We start from the raw sequence: 18756 nt of genomic DNA, 5'->3' as shown, positions 1-18756 counted from the left end.
GAAATGGATTTTAAAAATCTGCATCATCTAGAAGCCTCAGGAATCTGTGTAGGTTGGATTGTCATTTAAAATAACTAATTACTAGCAGTGGAAATTAATACTGAGTGCAAATGATTACATGCCCTGGGTCTCGTGGTTACTGTAACTCAACATCTGCAGATGGTGAGCTGGCCACAGACAGGATCTAGTTGACACTGAGCATGGAGTTGTTCATAGAACTTGAGTGGCTGCAACCATGAATTTTTGTCCTTAACTTACTGCTTAATATTGCTTCTTTCAAAATAATCATAATGGGCATTGAGAGAGCTCATTATAAGTAGCTTGGCATCCTTTTGCCAACCTGACACCAGGCAAGTCTTTCCCCCCATCAAAGCAATCAGATTGCAGTTTGCCTGTTAAGTGTGCCGATTCTGCTAATATTGGGCTAACGATAACATTATACACAGTGTGGAGAAACTGAAAAAGGAGAAACTATTTTCTCCTACCCAAAATACTAGAACCAGAGGTCACCCAGTGACATTGAATCCCAGAAGAATCATTGTGGCAACCATTGTGGCTGCTATCTTGATTTTTTGATCATACCAGGCAGACACCTCTAAACACAGCCCTGGCATGCAACACTTGGACAGCTGGAGGAAAAGTGGAAGATCAATCTAATAGAAATAAAGAAATATATAGAGCTAAAGTACATAAAAATAACTAAAAGCATTAGCAACTCAGGAAGGAAGGAAAGCCTAAAGAAATATCAGTTCTGACCAAGATAAAACTTGCTGGAAAATGTATTTTTATTAAATAATTTGATGGAGTAAGCCTGGTGGAATCAAACAGAAGTTTAGTAATATATCACTGAAAACACTGCCTTTTATCTCCCTAAGAGCATTAGCACTTGAAGCAAAACTTCCCCCAGGCAACTTTTATTCATCAAGAAAGAAGGCAAAAAGGAAATGCTGCCCAAAATCTCTCAGGGCCAAGTTCCCTGAGTTTCAGAGTCAAAGCTGACATCTCGAATTTTGGCAAACTTAAGGCAAAACCAGTACAAAAAATACAATTTTCACAGCATTGGTTGAATGTAATCCCCATGGCAAACCCCACACAAAAGATGTGCTGTTAGATTCTGGATCCTAAATCAGAGTAATAGGGAGAGAGCTACACTGCAGATTTCTGTGTGCGTGTGAAATCCGTATGTTCTCTTTCTGCGGCACTCTGAAATTTAGATACCTTTCTGGATAGTTTTGTGGTCACTGCAAACTCAGTCAGTGTCCTTAACTTCACCAATTTCCTTTGCTGCCATGACTGCTGAACTGTTTAGCTTTTCAGCCTATCAAGAAAGCACATTTGTCTAAAATTCTTACAGAGCTAAGAAGCTTATTGTGGAGGATTATTGAAAATATGTATTAGAGATGCAGAAGGGAGGGAAAGAAGTCTCAGCAGATGGTCCTCAGATTCCGTAGCATCTGCCTTAAGAGTGCCTCCTGCTGATGCTCTTGGAATGCAGAGGAAGGCAGATGACTTCTGGAGCTCATCTAGCAATCGCTGTCAGGAAATCAATGCACCCCATGTTACCTACACAAGATAACTGTGGCAGAAGTAGGAGGTCACATCCATAGGTCAAACTCCCTTTTTTCTTCTTCCACTTTTTGTAAAATGAAATTATCAGCTAGAGAGGAAATGAATTAGTTGGGCTTCTAATTCTTGATAGAGTTAGATTTCCAGCAGATGTTGGCGTAGCTGAAATCTCCTATTATTATTCTAGCGTGGAAGTGAAAATGTGGTCATTTGACACAGAAAGGTCTTGTCCATATCTTCTGCCTCTCCTGACACTTTATAATAAACTATTATAATAATATCACTTCCCCTCCCTGCCCTTTATTCTTATCCAAACACTCTCAATAAGATTTTCGGGCTCTGATTCATGAATTTCTGCAAGTATATTTTTTCTTTATGTACAGCTTAACACCCTTTCCTTGTTAAGTCTGGTTTTTTTTTTATAAGTCATAGTTTTCCAGGACTATGTTCTAATCATGTGTGTCATCCTATCAAGTTTCAGCAATGCATATGATATCATATTTGTCCTCCCGTGTTAGGACTTCAAATGCTCTCTGTACTGGTAATCTGTGCATTGGTGTAGAAACAGGCAGCCAGAAGGCGCAGCGCTGCGTTCCACTCTTTCCGAGCAGGATACAAGAGGAATATGTGCAAACATATATCTGGGCCAAATGATGGTTTTCCTCTCAGCCTTCCCTAACAAGATTTTGTTAGTAACGGGACTCCAGGGCAGCCTTGCTTATAAACCCTATGCCAAGGAAAAAGTGGGGCATTGGGATGTGGTGATAAGACCAAATAATAACTCTGTGGGGAGGCTATCTGGCTCATCATGCACAGACAGAAGCCTTTGGTGATTTAAGAATTGCAGCTTATCATCCCCAGTTATAATTTCCCGTATGAGACCATTCAAGACATTTATTTTCTATTTCCTTTCTCATAGCCAATCTTTATTCAATGTTTAAGGCACATTTATTTCCATGACATACTTAAACATCATTATACCCAGCTGCTTTCGACAACTGGAGCATTTTTGAATTTGGTTTCTTTTCACAAGTTTGAATCTGAAAGCAGCCATCCAGCATTTGAAATATAGCTCAGACATAAAACTTTAAAAAAAGAAGTCAAGTGTTTTAATCACTAGGCTACTTATTTCCTATTCAGTTTAAGTGAAGAAAGTATGACAATTACATGATATGCAGACATTTGACTAGAAGTTTAAGGAAACCATGAAGGTCTTTTTTTTTTAATTCAAATATCTTTCATTGAAAATTACATCTTGCCATTAAAAAACAGAATAAGAAAAAGCAATCAGTATGTAGGACCACAGGGAAAATTATAAACTCTACCTGCATATAAAATGCAATTTTAAAAAAATAGAAAAACAGATTAAATATTTATTCTATACCCTAAAGCAATCTGTCAGCCTCTGCATGCAAAGGGCAGTATTGTGTCAGGCAAATTGCAAAAGTCACACAACATTAACGCAAACCCCAGCCCATTTATGTCTGAATGGCAAAATGGGTTCTTGCTTATAGATGGAGGTTTATGAACATCTTGTGGTGTTTAAAACAGCGTCTTATGGTGATCTCATTAGTAGTGCTGGATAGAATAGGCTGCACAAATGGGAGAGCTTATAATAGTGACAGATACCAAAAAGCCAGAGGGAGTTTTCTTCCCGGAGCTAACACAGTTTCAGGGGAGATGATTTTCGCTGGAGTTGCGGAAGGCAAGAAAGGATATAATTTTTTTTAGTAAGAGGAAGCAATTTCCTTTGTGTCACTGTCCCAATTGTAGCTAGTCTTCCAATATAAAAACAGACCCACTAGCTTTCTGAGGGGTCTCTGAGGAAGATTTCAGGGCCTCCCCCCAATGACCCACTTGGTCTCTGCTGCTGCTGCCTCTCTCTTTGGCCAAAAGATCCAGAAGGCAAAGAAAGGATTCTCATTTTCCCCACTCAAGAATGGTAAGAGAGGTGTGTTCTCCCATTTTATCCTTCCAACCACCCGGTAATGTGGGTTAGGTTGAGTGACTGACACAAAGTCAGTAAGCAAGCTTCTTGGTTCAAATGAAGATTTGAGCCTGACTCTCCCTGATCTAAGTTGGCTGAGTTAATTGCTTTTGTATTTTTAAGTATCACATCCATATGGTCCTTAAGGAGACTGTACTATCTTCTAAAAGGGGTAGACTAGCTATGATCCTCCAGATGGTTTTGGATAACAACACCCAGCATTTCCAACAGTTGTCCACATTGGCCAGGCTTCCCACTCTTGCTTTAGAGGCTGAGTAGACTGAAATGAAAAAAAGCTAAACTGACAATACTGTAACAAAATAAGTAGTGAACAATGAACAGCACTATTTTCCTTTGGCAGTGGTTCTACAACCACTTGACTCTTTGTATAAACTTTTAGATTAATGTTGCAAAAGCTGCAGAACCTTTTCAGCATAACTCAGAACTCCCCTTTAATAGTGCCTTGCCAGTCTCACTTGGTTTAAAGCTTGGGAATGAAACTGACAAGAAATTATCAATTTTGCTTACATAAAAACAGATTATGATACTAAAAGGATGTGTCAAAACTGTGTCCCAGACTGATAATAGAAATGTGCATCAATCAGGAGCCTAGTACTTGAGCTGGAACAAGACACGAAGGCAACCCTATAACTGTGGTTCAGTAGGATGTGAAAAGGCTTCAGGTTATAGTTTTGTTCCTCCTCTTCCTACTGGCTCTCAAGTTTAGAGATCCCACAGTGTGGATAGAAAAAAAGGAAAAACTATCCATTTCTCTTTACAGTAGTAAAAGTTCAGATTCAAGGTTCTCATTGAAAAAGAAATGTCAAAATGAAAAAGGAACAAATAGGGAAAAATGAAAGCAACTTCTCATTTTCAGCAAAGAACTTGATGTTTTGTAAAAGGTTTCAGAAAGCTCAGCTGTGTTGCAAATCAAAGATTTCTCCACCTCCCCATCTTTACAAGAAGAAGAAGAAGAAAAAAAAAGGATTCTGAACCCAAATTCTGTCTTGTTTGATGGTTCTGTTACTGCACAGTTTTACAGCCTTCATTAAAAGCAGCTTATTGTTAAGGCTTGGCTTTGATTTCGCAGGTTTGCTTGAATGGAACTGCTTCTTCTAAATTCATTACTTGTTCCAAACAGGGAAACTAAGAAGAGAGGAACTAAACTACTGTTTGCTTTAAAGCATTTCCTGAAGCCTGGAGGGTGTTTTCTTATTTGCCCTAAAAACATGTATGAGCCTCCTTATTGTTGTCATTGCTGTTATTTCTGCAGAGAATTTGGAAAAATATACACGTTAACAATATATAAATTCTAAAATTACATTTGAAGTCAGTTCAAAGTAAGCCAATATAATCCCCATGTATGAAAGAGCCTTTAACAATAAAAGATGTAAGATGACCAGAATTTTTAAATGCCATCATAATGAAGCCATATGTCAAACTTTTTGACTCTGCACCAAGATTAGTATTAATTCTCATTGGTTCAGTTCTGTGTGGTTTGCAGCTTTCTGCAGAAGTTATTAATCTTAGCCCCAATCCCACTTGTTTTTATGTTCATATTTCTTGCAGTTCTTCCTCCCCACCCTGTAAAAGAAACAATAATTCAATTATAGTGTACAAAACTGAACAACCTTCCATGAGAAAGTCTAAAAAATACAGAAATACAGCCAGAATGACAAGACAACTACATGCACAGGGAACATTTGTTGGGAAATGTGAACTAGATTGTTTTTGTGGTATAGTTAAGGAACTCAGGAATTTTACATGTAGTAAATATAGCATTATATTTGTTTCATTACTGTATGTATGACTAAGGTTAGATTACTTAACCTGCAAAGAATATTTATGAGTATGAAAGTAACTACATCCACTGGTTTTGGATATACAAAGCTTTGTTGTTACGGAACTGCAACTTCATTTCAAATTGTCTTTCCATATTAACCCTTTTCTGCATGTTCATTATCTTTTGTCACTTAGTTTTTGTGGATAAGCTAAATGCTCTAGGTCATTGAATTTAATTGTGTTCTGTGTTGTCTTCCTCTGTTTTTACATAACTTTTTGGGTGTGTTGGGAGGTGGTATACCTAAAAACAAAGATGCAACATATATGCTTTAAAAGGCTAAAAGTCTTTTAATTAGATTTCGTCTTTGCAGGTTATGCACTTGTGGTTGTTTCAATATGACTGACAGTTGACTGAATTGACTCATTTATGAGTTGACTCATAAAGCTCCCTTGGCCATGACCAGTAGGCAACAACATCCACTAGGGAAGGTACTAGACCAGGACGAGGGAGATCCATATTCAGGTCCACTTTTAGCCATGGAAGTTCACTGAGCCAGTTGCTGTCTCTTAGCACAGTCAGCATCTCTGGGTTGTGGGGACATACTGGAAGTGGGAATGCTCTGTGGGCCACCATGAGCTCCTGGAGGAATGGGAGGATATAAATCTAACAAATAGACATAACTAAATAAATAAAAGAAACATGCCCCAATAACACCACATTTCCCCCATGACCTCATGATGTTGCCCTTGTCTCACCTCCAGCCCATAAGTAAAGCAGCACTACATCTTCATGAGCTGTAAGGTATAATGGTAGTGTTTTCTCATTTAGTCTGATACTGTCCAAAGGTAGCCCTAGGTATAAGTGCTTCTCCACCCATTACCTCAGAGTTGATGCCAGGTGATCATCAATTAGTGTGATCAGAGTGTATTTTGGGAGTGTAGGGAAAATTGGGCATGGCCCTCCCCCTGATCACTAACCAGCTTCCACTGCAGCTATTTCCTTCCCAGCTTTTGTCCTCTCTGAGCACTTTGTTTCTTGAGATCCTTTCATATCTGTCATCTCCATGTTTTTTACTATAACTTTTCTTCAGGCTTTCAACAAGGTACAGGGAGAAGAATAGACTTCCCACTGGGGAAGAAGAACGTTTGCCTTTGTGCTAATCCACTTTTACAACGTTTTTAAACATATTTTTACCATATGGTGCAGTACTCCTGCTTTTCCTCATTGCAGTGGGCAGAAAATATTGAGAAATATTGAACTGGGCTGTTGTTGCTTATTTGCAGTTTAAAGTAAAGCGTGGTTGCCCAGTAGCTGGTCAGAGTTTAGTCGCCGGGTCTACAGGACCAACTTACTTACTTGCACAATCATGACAGGGTCCATCTCCCTCTTCTCTGAAGGAGGCTATTTCTCTCTGAATATTTCCCCATAGATATACTTATTTTACCTTATTTTAACTTGTGTGATTTCCATGCTGGAAGTGAGAAGAAGGGCAAATAAACCAGTCTAGAGAAACTACCCCATTCCTATTGTGGTGCCCGGAGTGGTGGATGTTTTTCATGCTGGCTGGTGACCTGCTGAAGGGGAATGGCAGCAAAACCAGAGAAGGAAGCCTGGGGGTAGTTAAGGGATCCATCCTCAGCCATGAAAACTCCCTGCATGATTTTGGGCCAATTGCAATCTCTCAGCCCAATCTATCTGGCAAGGTTGTAATTGTGGGGGAAAATGTGAGCAAGGAGTGCTGTCTATGTTGTTTGAGCTCCTGGAGAAAAGGCAGGATGTAAATCTAACAGAGAAACATATCTAGGCTAATACAAGTTCTGTGCTCCCAGGTCAAGAAAATTCCCATATCTGGCAGTGACTCAAAACAGATGCAGTACAGGAAGGATGGGGATTGGCCATGGGGATAGCAAATTTTATGAGCACATTATTTTGTGCTGCCAGATGGGTAGACAATGGAGGGGAATGGCCCATGGAAGTCAAACTAGATCAACACAAAATGGAATGTCTGGACAAACTGCATATCTGTATATTTTGGAATGTCAAACCAGGGGTCATGCCAGCCTTGGTGATCCCTCCTTCCAAAGAGAAATTCTCCAGGGAAAGCATGGCACTAGACTTCAACCATAGCCATCTCTCTTTTTCATCTAAGTACAGCACAAAATTATTTTTGGACTATTGTTTATATCATAGACTGAACTTAGTTTCTGGATTTCTTTGCTGGCTTTGCATCTGATTTTTTTCTCCTACCTTATTCTTTTTTTATTTCAGCTCGGCATGAAGTTATCACCAAAGAAATCCTAGAGCTGGACACTTGGGAAAATCATTGGAATGTTGTTGCTGTCAATGCCCTGATGCATGACAGCTATGACGTCTGTCTTGTTGCTCAGCTGAACCCAAGGGATCTCATCCCTCCTCCTTCTGATTTAATGGAACAATAGGTATGCCAATTTTAATGGAAAATAAATAGGCCAACTGAATGGAACAAAGTATGTTGATATGTAGCAGTTTAGATGGATGCTTAGAAAAGAGAATTCCATATAGGGAATGCTTGAAAGATGACATACAACTTGGCTTCAACATAGCAAATTACTGCTACAGTAATTCATTGGGGGGGTCAAACATTCAAAGGTTATCCAATGTTTTCCCTTTCCACAACTTCTTATAATAATTTATTCTGTGTGCCAAACTGTTTCAAGAGTACAAACTCAACTTACCTTGCAAAAGTGGAATGCTAAAAAATGTTGCTTATGACATCAAAAGTAAGTCAGAGCAATAGCAAGTACCTAAAAAGTTAACTGAAGTTTTCACACTTAGAATACTTCATTCTGTACTGACATGAGTACAGTGGAACTATTTGTTTTTTAATAGAGGGCAAAAGGGAAAGCAAAACATAGCCTTAAGCTCATTAAACTGGCTTGAAAAGTCAGATATCTGGCTGTGTGTTGCTGGCAGATAAGGATCTTCTTCTGTTTTGTAGTCTTTTGTACATTCAAATTAATCCAGATGTGGAATTTAATCTACATCAGATAAAGAAGGATCATCAACATCTACTCTCCAGTTATCCCTTGATGCTCTGTTCTGCTTACCTCAAATCCCCAAAGCTTATTTTATTTGGCACCTTAGAATATAGTTTAACAGATTAAATGAAACATTATAAAGGATTGCAGGGGGTCACCTGCATTGATTAATCTAACTCAGTATTGTTTACTCTGAATTAGATAAAGTAATGGCTGCAAGTCTCCACCACTTAACAAAAGAATCTTTTCCAAAACCACCTGGAGATGCCACAAAGTACATTTTCTGCTATGCGTGCTTCACTGAGCTGCTAAATAAGTTCAAACCAACAGTTACATTTTGACCTTTCTTTGAAAACTGTTTTTTTTCCGGCACATTTTACTAACTTTCCCCCCAAATTGATCCAGCTGAACTTTTACCCCTGTCTTGGTCCACAATGTCGCCTACCTTTAATACCAGTGCATTAAGGAGGAACACCTTTGCTGCTACTTCTTTCATCTACAGATAATTTGGGGAAATTTGTGCTAAGGCAGAAAAGGCAGAAAAAAGAAAAAATGAGGAATTGTCATGGCAGATGTAGTATCAACAGGGGCCATGGAAGAATAAAGTAAAGTGGTTGTGATCAGAGGAGAGGAAGGAGTGAAGAAAGAAACACATAGATATAAAGGTCCACAATACTGTACTGTACTTACAGTACTGTAAGTCTGTTGGAAATCTGAAAGGTTTTTTTCAATACTCTTTGGATGATTTATCAAAGTTGCACTGAAATATCAAAGTTTCATTTAAACATATAAAGGCTGCACAAAGAGCAGTAGAATTTGCTTGTAACAGAGCATGGTTCTAAGATTGAATTATCTTGCATATTTACATATAGGTCTTTAGCAGACTGGTTGTAGAAAACCTTAATCTTCCTGCATCTTTCTAGACAGAATGCATCTGACATCATATAAGAGACAACCATATTTGTATGTGTAATTTTTATTCTGTCCATACTAGAAAACACTCTACCAGGTAGCCTGTGTTACTGGGAATGTGACTTCCAGCAATAGTGTTGAGTCTCTATTTCTGTGTCATGAGAAGGCACCTGGCCACTGGGATGTATGAAATGTATACACTTCATTTGTTCTGTTGAAATATCCAGGTGATCAACAGCATTTGGGAACTTTCTCCCCTCATGCCCCCTTCAATAAACATCTTAAAGTTTGATATTAATAACTTCTTACTGATTTATCCAATCAACACTACTATATTCTTAGCATCTTTTTCAGCCTTTCAAGGTACTTTAAATCAAATTTGTTTCATCTGCAAGATGAATTTTAGCAAATAAAGAGATAAAAAAGGAAAACACAGAAGATAATTATTTTTACTTTTCCAAGAAGCATTCATTAAACCCGTCTATCGCTATCAGTGTGCTTTTCAGTTCTAAATAAAAACTTGTTTACATAATTTTCAAGTCACTAGGAAATATGGAACAGTTCTCTGGTGTCTCTTGTACAGACTTGCAAAGAAATCTAACATTACACACACACCCCACACACACACCCTGAAGCACAGTGTTCCTCGCTACACTATTCCCCCCCCCCATGTTGTTGTTCTCCCCCCCATGCCTTTTTCACAGTTCCCCCACTCACTACCCTCCCAAATCATGGAGAAAGAGGGAGTGTCTTCCATTAGCGGAGAGGTTTGTTTCCATGGCATCCTGATAACAGCAATCTTCTTTCCAAATTTAACTATGGGCTCTAATGAGCGATCAAGGCAGCAGATCACCTCAGCCATTTATGTGGCCAACTCACACCCACCAGTAGGGAACAAAGGAGGTGCAAAACTGATCTACTAGCCAAAAGGTTTGGACAGGGAGAAGCCAACAAAATTGAAATGGGGGCTCCAGGAATGTTGCTTTTTCTGGAGAATAATGCCACCTATTTGTTTCCTTCACAAGTCATCTGTATATTTGGAAATAATCAGATACTTAGAAACAACATATGTTTTCAATATTGTCTCCTCAAAGAAAGGGAAGCTTGAAATATATAAAAATGTGCCTGGGGCAGCAAGAACCTGCAGTCCTTGTATTCTACAGTAATGCAATTAGTCATATTATAGAAGTGCAAGTACATAATTTTGGTACAGTTTGTTGGAGCAGTAGTATTAGAGAAATTAATTCAGTTGCATCCAAGTATTATGAGGTAAGAGAAAAAGGGGAAGCTGGGCACTGGCATTTAGTTCTTGCTATTATTGTGTTCAGCTATAAACTCGTTTATAACTGCCAAGTACCCTGATCTAATGGTGCACAATTAAGGATAGATGTACAGGGGTGTTTTATTCTTAATAATGGATAGACCTTGAAATTCAAGAAATTTGTTCTGGAAGACATAGTTTTATCTTTTTCAATTGATGGATGAAATTCAATGTCAAGTATGCCCCCTGCCTAAATCTGGTCTAGGGTGTCTCCCCATCCTGCTGAACTTTTTCAGAAGATCTGGAAGAGATCTGGTTTGTATCCCATTGACAAAAGCTATTCCATTCATGGAATGGATTAAACTAGCTCCCTAAGAATTGCTAAAAACACTTCTTAAAAATAAATGTGAAAGAATACAAGATTGTACCTCTCTGCAAACAGAAGATGTTTCAATACAGAACACTTGCTTATAAAACTGTTGAGTTATATATGGCATTGACCTAAATACTTTCTCATGAACCTTTGCAACCTGGTTTCCATGAGTCCACAATTAATATGACCCAGTATATATTTCTTGATTTTTTTTGTATATTCTAAACAGACCTCTCTCCACTTCCAAGTTGCCATCACTTTAATTACTGCCATATGTGTTTGTGGAATCTGGTTTTCTATTATGAAATATGCATATGATCTTCTGCATTTCTGGAGCAACTTTGCCATCTTCAGAGAGAGAAAGGGAGAAGTGTTTTAGGTTGCCACAACTGAAGATTTCCATCTTATGTATGCTCTAACTCTTGAGTTCCACCATTGAGGAACATTTAGTGGTTTACAACAACCCTCCCCCCCAACAATTCAATGGAGAAACAGTTTCTATTAGGCAAAACAGGGGGCTCTTCTACAGAGCTGTCTGTTTCATAATCTCAGTTCCTCTTTTTCTGCAACCATTCTCTTTTTCATACAATTTGTTACAAAACAAACAGCAAAACAGTAACCCAGTTCTTGGAGAACCATACATACAGCAGAATATTCAGCTCTGATAAATATAGGCAAATTTAATACAAATTCTATCTTGGAAAACTGAGATTGTTGTTCAGGCACAGAATTTTCAGAGTTCTTAAATGCAGAATTTCATATCCCTGGCTCAGATGACATACATTGGCCTGACTTACGCCATTTGTGGAGTGTCGTAGGGAACATCCCCAAGGATTCACTGCACACAGAAACACTTTCCACTTTACCCTCACCCCAGTGGAATTGATGTCAATGATTATTTTCCCACTAGCAACTTGTAACACCTTCTACAGTCATTCAACTATTTTTGTGCCAAAATAATAGTAATGAGGACAGGTTGTCTGTCACTTGATCAGTGGTTGGTGATGTTATGGAGTTGCTTTAAGTTACAAGTGGAGAAATGGCTAGTGAAAGCTATCTTGTGCCCAGGATGTAAGCAGACTTTATCACAACTTCATCTTCAAATGCAATGCTGTTTTTTCTTCAGAAGCTCATAAAGGATTCTCAACATGGGAAAAATTAAAGTGGAGCACTTGGGAATACAACAGGGATGGGGACTTTTACTCCTGAAACCATCCTAAATTATTGGGGGACAGACTTCTGTAAATCTTGGACAGAATCATGGAATTTGGCTCTGATACAGCATTCACTGTTTTCTTCATGTACACCCTTTATATTCAAGTTTTTTTTCCCTGTTTGAATTAGCAGTTAGGTTTAATCAGCATTTTTGAATTAAACTAGGACTTAGAGAAATAAGTGTGAAAAGGTTACATTTCATTGATAAGAGTGCCAATTAACTTGGTCTGAATTCATGCTATTACATGCAGTCAGGCATGTTAATGTAACCTACATCTCCCTAATAACGGAAGTTTTAAGAATAATGAAACCAATATGTTGTTGCAAAAGAATGAAGCAAACTGAAACAAAACCAAACCAAACCACAGACTCCAAAATTCCTTGAGGCTGCATATACTAGGGTTAGCCCAGCCACACTGGCTGGGTATTATGGGAGTTGGTCCAGCACATCTGGGGGCATAAGTTTAAGAAAGTCTGGGCTAGCCGAACTACATGGAAATGGAAAACCACATGCACATACTGCTTGTGTTATTAGCCAGTGTGGTTTGTTTGCTTATTTGCTTTGCATACATACAAACAATGGCATTTACATATGAAAATCACTCTGACTGCAAAGAGGCTGCACCATCTTTTTATATGTATTTATATAGAGACATGATCCCTGTATACACAGGGGTTTCTGTGATGGCTGAGAATAGGGCTCGTACTTCTGAACAGATGTCCTTCAAATTGTTGGCTGCATTTGGTAGAATTCCTAATCCGTTTGGTGGACCTGGAGGAAATGAAGTTGAGAAGGGCTGTCCTAAGGCATTTCCTAACTAAAGTCTTACTAAGGTTTATATCCTGCTTCAAGGTAAGAAGCCTCTGAATGACTTATAGTCCCTCTATAGCAGCAGTAAGATTTAAAAACAATAATGCACAAAACAACCTAACAACAACCCTAGCACTGAGGAACCACCAGACATCGCAGAGAAGAACTTGTATCAAGTTCTTGTATTGGATTTGCCTCTCAAGGATTCTGCTCTTGAGGCTCTCTGGAATAGCTACGATTTGATAGCTGTCCAAAACACCAGCAGGTGTTTAATTTAATTTCAGGGGAAATGCTGTTCCAAAGAAGTGGGACCATGACTGAAAAGGTTCATGACTGTGGTCTCTGAAGCTGACATTCCTAAGAGAGAAGGTCCAGAGATAGCCACCCTTCCAGATCTTACCAGATCTTACCCTTCCACACTTCCCAAAGAATGGTTAAGAATCTATAATATCTAAATGATATGTTTTCATGGGAGCTTGAGTCAGGGCCGCTCCACAACATTCTGAATAGGAAGAAAAATAAAATATGAGATAAGGATAAGTAGCATGTCTTCCATTGCAGATGTAATGGAAGTATCTATGTAAAAAGAAAGTGAAACTAGTTCCACAGACTAGGTTGAGGTTCATGCATAATCTAAACCAGGATTTTTACATTATGATATGTTGAATAAGTCACCCTCTGGGGGAGATGGGCGACATAGGAATTTAAATAAATAAATAAATAAATAAATAAATAAATAAAGGCTTGCTTCACACACAACGGAGAGCCGTAAGAAGCGAGTTTGCACACTACAGTATAATAGGCCTGGCTCACACTAGGACAAGACACTGTTAAAACCCCAGTGGGCCAGGACTCTGAAGAGATGTCTTTTCTCTCGCATCTCTGAAGCTTCCCAGCAGGTTTTAAGTAGGTCTTGCAATTGTTTTCCTATACTTTTCAAATGGATGCCATTCACTTACCAGCTGTACTCAGCTGGAGCTAAATGGCTAACATTTTACCATCATTCTAAATCTGGAAATAGAAAAAAGTGCTTATAACCTTTCCTGGAAAACATGTCTATTGTGTCTTTGGTACACCTCCTTTATTTTCATCAGCCTGGGTTTTTCAATTGGTTTACACTTCATGCTCTGAGGCTCTATGAAAGCATAATTTCTATGTTACAAAAAATAGTATTTGTCTACTATGGTACATAATGCTGACACAATAAATACTGAAACCTTTCATTCAGAAGAGATATTTTCTTTTTATGTTGTTTTTATGTTTAGAAGAAGACAGGCTTCTCTAAGCTGTGCTGTGCATCTCTCATAACAGATGTACTGACTCCTAAATCCCATCAGCCCCAAATAGCATAACTAAGTTGGGAAAAAGTGTGTGTGAGTTTTAAAATATAATTTAATTTAATTATATAATTTAATTCCTTATTATAATTTATCATTTGGTTGGCTTGCACACAGATCTATGCAAGATAGGATCTGGGGTGATGACCACTGTTACCACTGCTTTACATAAAGCCTTGATGAAGTCTAGTGAGGACTGAATGGAGGCCTGACATTGCTAAAGGCAATCCTTATAGTTCAATGGAATTGATTCCTTCTCAGTATGCCCTACTGCAGCATTCCTCAGCTTGATCCAAGCTAAAGAAGGCATATATTAACATGCCAGTAATACTCTTAATCAGACATTAAATTATAATTGTGACCTTTTAGAAGAAAATAATGCATATATCTGCTAGTTCTATTTTTAAAACAGTGTTATTTATTTATTTATTTGTCACATTTCTAAAACCATCAAATTCCATAACACTTCTGGGAAGCATGCAATATTAAAAACCATTGAAAACATCATATCCAGCAGGAAAAATAATGATGCCCTTTGAGAATTGTGTCCAGTTCTGCGTCCTGAACTTTACGAAAAACGTAGGTAAATTGAGATGGTTCAGATGAGGACAAAAAGGTTAGGGGAATGGTTCCTATAAAGAAATATTGACAGAACTAGGTATGCTTTGTTTGGAGAAGAGAACATCACATTGGGGCAATATAGTGTTCTTATGAGACTTGGCTTGCAGTTACACTGAAAATTTGTTCTATTACTCCAGAGGACAGGATGATACTTAGTGGGTTTAAGCAAGAGGACATAGATTTCAGATGATCCTTGAAAAAAACTACTTGACGGTAATAATAATTTGGTAATGTAGCCAATTACTAACATTACTAGGTGATGGATGCTCCCTTGCTGGCATTCTTCAAGCAGAAGTTAGACAATCATCAGCTGACCTGACCTGCTTGTGGCATTGCTGTATCCAGCAGGATTTGCTCTACACAGATGTCAAGGTCCCTTGACTTTGTAGATTCAGTTAGAACTTACAGGTGCAGGAACCAATTGTTTGTAATAAGCAGAGACCAGAAAGTGGTTTGTAGAAATGTAGCAGGCACAGATGGTTAAGAGATACCTGAGCTGAATGTGGTCTACATGCTACATCAGCTTTGATTAAGAAAGCAGATGGTGAAAGTCTCCTGGGACTTTCATGAGGAATAGATACTTGTAGACTTCTTAATCTAGCCACTGCTGGGACTCAGGCATTATGTAAAGAGCGCTCATGAGGCAATGTGAGGTTTTAAAACATATACCGCCTCTTGTTCATTGAAACGCCACAGGGGGATTTTTCTGTCCTCTCTTTGCCCCTGCTTAAGTGGAAGTTTAGGTTGCTAAATGTGAGCTGTGTAGGCTCAGGGACTGCAAAAGGCAGACATTCCAGGGGCTTACCAGCTCCAGCCTTACAAAGACAGTATGGTAAAAAAAATGTTCTAATGAAAACAAAGACTGATAGCCTCCTCTATTTTCCGGCAGCTTACAGAAATAAATACAGAGAGGGGATTACCCAGCAAGGCTTATTTGATCTTAATTAGGAAATCCTCTTTCTTGTTTTGTTTCCTTTCTTGAAAAAGAATTAGGAACATATGTGAGCCTAACTTGTATGAAGAAAAAGAAGAGGAGGAGGGGGAGGAAGAAGGAAGCTAGAAGGCCGGCTGGTTCGTTCCTGATCAGCAGGTGGGGAACGCAACCCCCACTGCGCTGCCTGTTGATTGGGCCCTCCTGGCTGCCTTGGGGGGGGCAGGGGCACAAATGGAGAAGCCAGAGCTGGCAAAGACCTTCTGTTCTCATTCTTAAACAGTGTAAGAACGTACAAAGTCTGCATCTTAAACCCACCCCCCTTTATCTACTTCTAGCACTTCTATACTTCACTTCTTTCGCCAACCCTCTTCACTCAGTAGCTCCTGGGCACACCCTGTTCAGGTCCGGGTCTCCACCAGACAATGTTTTTTCAGGTCTTGCTTTTTAACCCGATGCGACTTCTAGGCCCTTGCCCATCCTGCCTTTCCTCCAACTAATAACATTCAGTTTCTCTTGGGTTCATGCTTCCACATAGGTCCCATTCCTCTTAATCTCTTATCTCTGCATCTCCTTATCTGCTTTGCTGCTCTTTTTCTCAGCATAGGCATTCCTTGTGCTTCTTCTTCTGGCCTCCCAAATGTTGACTCTCTCCTTATCCTCCAGCCACCTGACAAGAGTAATTGGATTGCAGCGGGATACAAACGTAATGAATAAATAAGCAAGCAAATAAATAAATGAATTTGCCTTCTAAAACAATTTTCTTTTCAGTTTTTCTACGCAGCACTTGTGTCTAGGACTTAATCTTCATGAAAAGGAGGATGTTCTGTTTGCTTACTGAACTACACTGTACCATATGATACAGTATTTCTCAACCTTGGCAATTTTATGACAAGTGGACTTCAACTCCCAGAATTCCCCAGTTGCCAAGGTTGAGAAACAGTGATATGAGAGAAAGCTTCCCTTCCTCCATACTAACCTCTCTTACACCCAGCTTTTTATTGCTAATCAATTTTATTAATAATTTTTATATTTTAACTTTTTATATTTTACTTGTTTCCTTTTAATTTAGTTAGTCTCCTAGAGTATTCATGCAAGTACGAAAATAAAAGGTAAAGACTCCCATGTGGGTTAGAAATCAAATTCATTAAAAAAATAACTCTATTCCCACACAACATTAATTCACATTCTTTAACACTAGAATTTTAATTTTTAAAACATGAAAATGGGACTTCTCAAGAAGCTGATTTTAAAATTCACAGTACCTTTCTATATGTGTACTCCCACAGAATAATGGCAGATTATTAAATAACTGGGATATTTGTGAATGCAAGGCTGCCTGAAGGTCTGTAAATATTCAAGGCCATTTCAGCTCTTTGGCATAATAGTGGCACAAAGGTGCACTAGGATAACCATAGATGCTAACAGAATTCAATGGTTTGAGAGGATTAAACAGGGCTCAGATGGACTTCAACCATAGGGAAAGACATGGGCCTTTCCCCACTACTGAGCTGAAGTACTTTCCACCCATCCTTGAGTCAGCAGCAAACTACCAATAGGAAATCTGCTTTCTCCCTTGTTGATCTCACTTCTGCCTCAATTGCCTCTGTGTGAAGTCATTGCAGTCACTGACTTTCCTTCAAGAAAAATGGGTGACAAAGGCTAATATACAGTACCTTGGGGCTGCCCTTGGATGATGTCAGAACAACTACTTGAACACAGCTACAACTAAGGACAACTTACGGCTGTCTCACTCTGAGGCTGGGAACAAGATGAAGCTGATGTCCTATGGGCACAGCAGGAAAAAAAAAAAAAAGATGTTGCCATAGCACACTTGTGCTGTGTTTTGATGCAAGTAGGGGAAGGCTGATTGTCTTATATTGGATCAAAATCTCTATAGCTTAGTGTCCCCTCTCTCCCAAAGGAAAAGGAAAGATAAAAAGAAACAGTGACTTATCTATCACTTAAGATTTTTTGTGAAGAAAAACAAATTAGAGGCTAAGCATATTAACATGTAGCACGAGAATTATTTATTATGGTGTCAGATCATTGTCTTCTCCCAGCTGAAGGATCAGGCTCAAACGGTAATGCCCTCTTCTCACTAAACGGATGAGAACTCAACTGCCAATAAAATTAATGGAGCAGTTACTACATAAAACAATGACTGTGCTACTTAACCCTGATTTTCAGGGAGTGCATGGCACACTGAACTATAAATTAGACACATGTCTAAAATGTGGCTGACTACTTTGCCTTTCTATATCTTTTGTAAATACAGCCATAAGATTAAGAGATATTTTTGCAATAACAAAAGAAGGCAAATAATTGATAAGCAAGCTAATTCCAGAGGGTACTGACTAATATAATAAGATGCATTTGTAAAAGGAACATTACATCAGCTTTAAGGGCTAATACAGTCTTGTAAACACACGCGCTACCAGGCTTGATGCTATATTCCATCATTCGATCTAAGGATGGTGAGACTTGTTTCAACAAGGGAGCCTCAGATATGAGATCTGTTTCATTAAGGGACTCCTTTCCAATTTACTTCCATTGCTTTGTGAATCTGTCAAATATAGTCTGATACTAGGCAAGCAGAGCAGATTTTCGATGAAACCTTCCCCAATCATGTATCCTTCAGATTGATAGGTCTCTAACTCCCATCATCCCTAGCAAAGCATGATCAAAGGACAGCTGGAAAGAAAAGTCCATATGTTGGAGGTCATTCATTTGGAGAAGACTTTTATAAAGTTCGAGTTTATCGAGTAGCACACTTTTGGGTTATTCTCCTTGCTGCTGACCTAGAAATGAAAAAGGTAAAGATACTTGGTTCCCCTTACTTCTGGCTTTGACCGTGTGTCAGCAGAATCAGCCAAACCAGTTCTGGACATTTGACCTGCAGGGAAATATTAATTGCAGGTTTGGTTCACTGTAAACTTGGA

At 38.8% G+C, this 18756-nt stretch overlaps 1 protein-coding gene across 2 annotated transcripts in view; it reads left to right on the top strand.

Moving 5' to 3' along the window:
- KBTBD12 (kelch repeat and BTB domain containing 12) overlaps nucleotides 1-14420 on the top strand; it is an 80522-nt gene extending 66102 nt beyond the window's left edge. Inside the window, exon 6 of one of the 2 annotated variants that reach the window (XM_088134254.1) lies at nucleotides 7605-14420. In XM_088134254.1, the coding sequence (XP_087990380.1) occupies nucleotides 7605-7774 (170 nt within the window). In that variant the 3' untranslated portion in view covers nucleotides 7775-14420. The remainder of the gene's footprint in view (nucleotides 1-7604) is intronic. The other variant, XM_088134252.1, reaches the window with a different exon arrangement.
- The last annotated feature ends 4336 nt before the right edge of the window (nucleotides 14421-18756 follow it).

Source organism: Python bivittatus, unplaced genomic scaffold (assembly GCF_059951505.1).
Source record: "Python bivittatus isolate LINGU-HERP-01145 unplaced genomic scaffold, Pbiv_v1 ctg000080_np1212, whole genome shotgun sequence".
In the NCBI taxonomy this organism is placed as follows: Eukaryota; Metazoa; Chordata; class Lepidosauria; order Squamata; family Pythonidae; genus Python; species Python bivittatus.
This window is presented reverse-complemented; position numbering and strand designations above follow the sequence as displayed.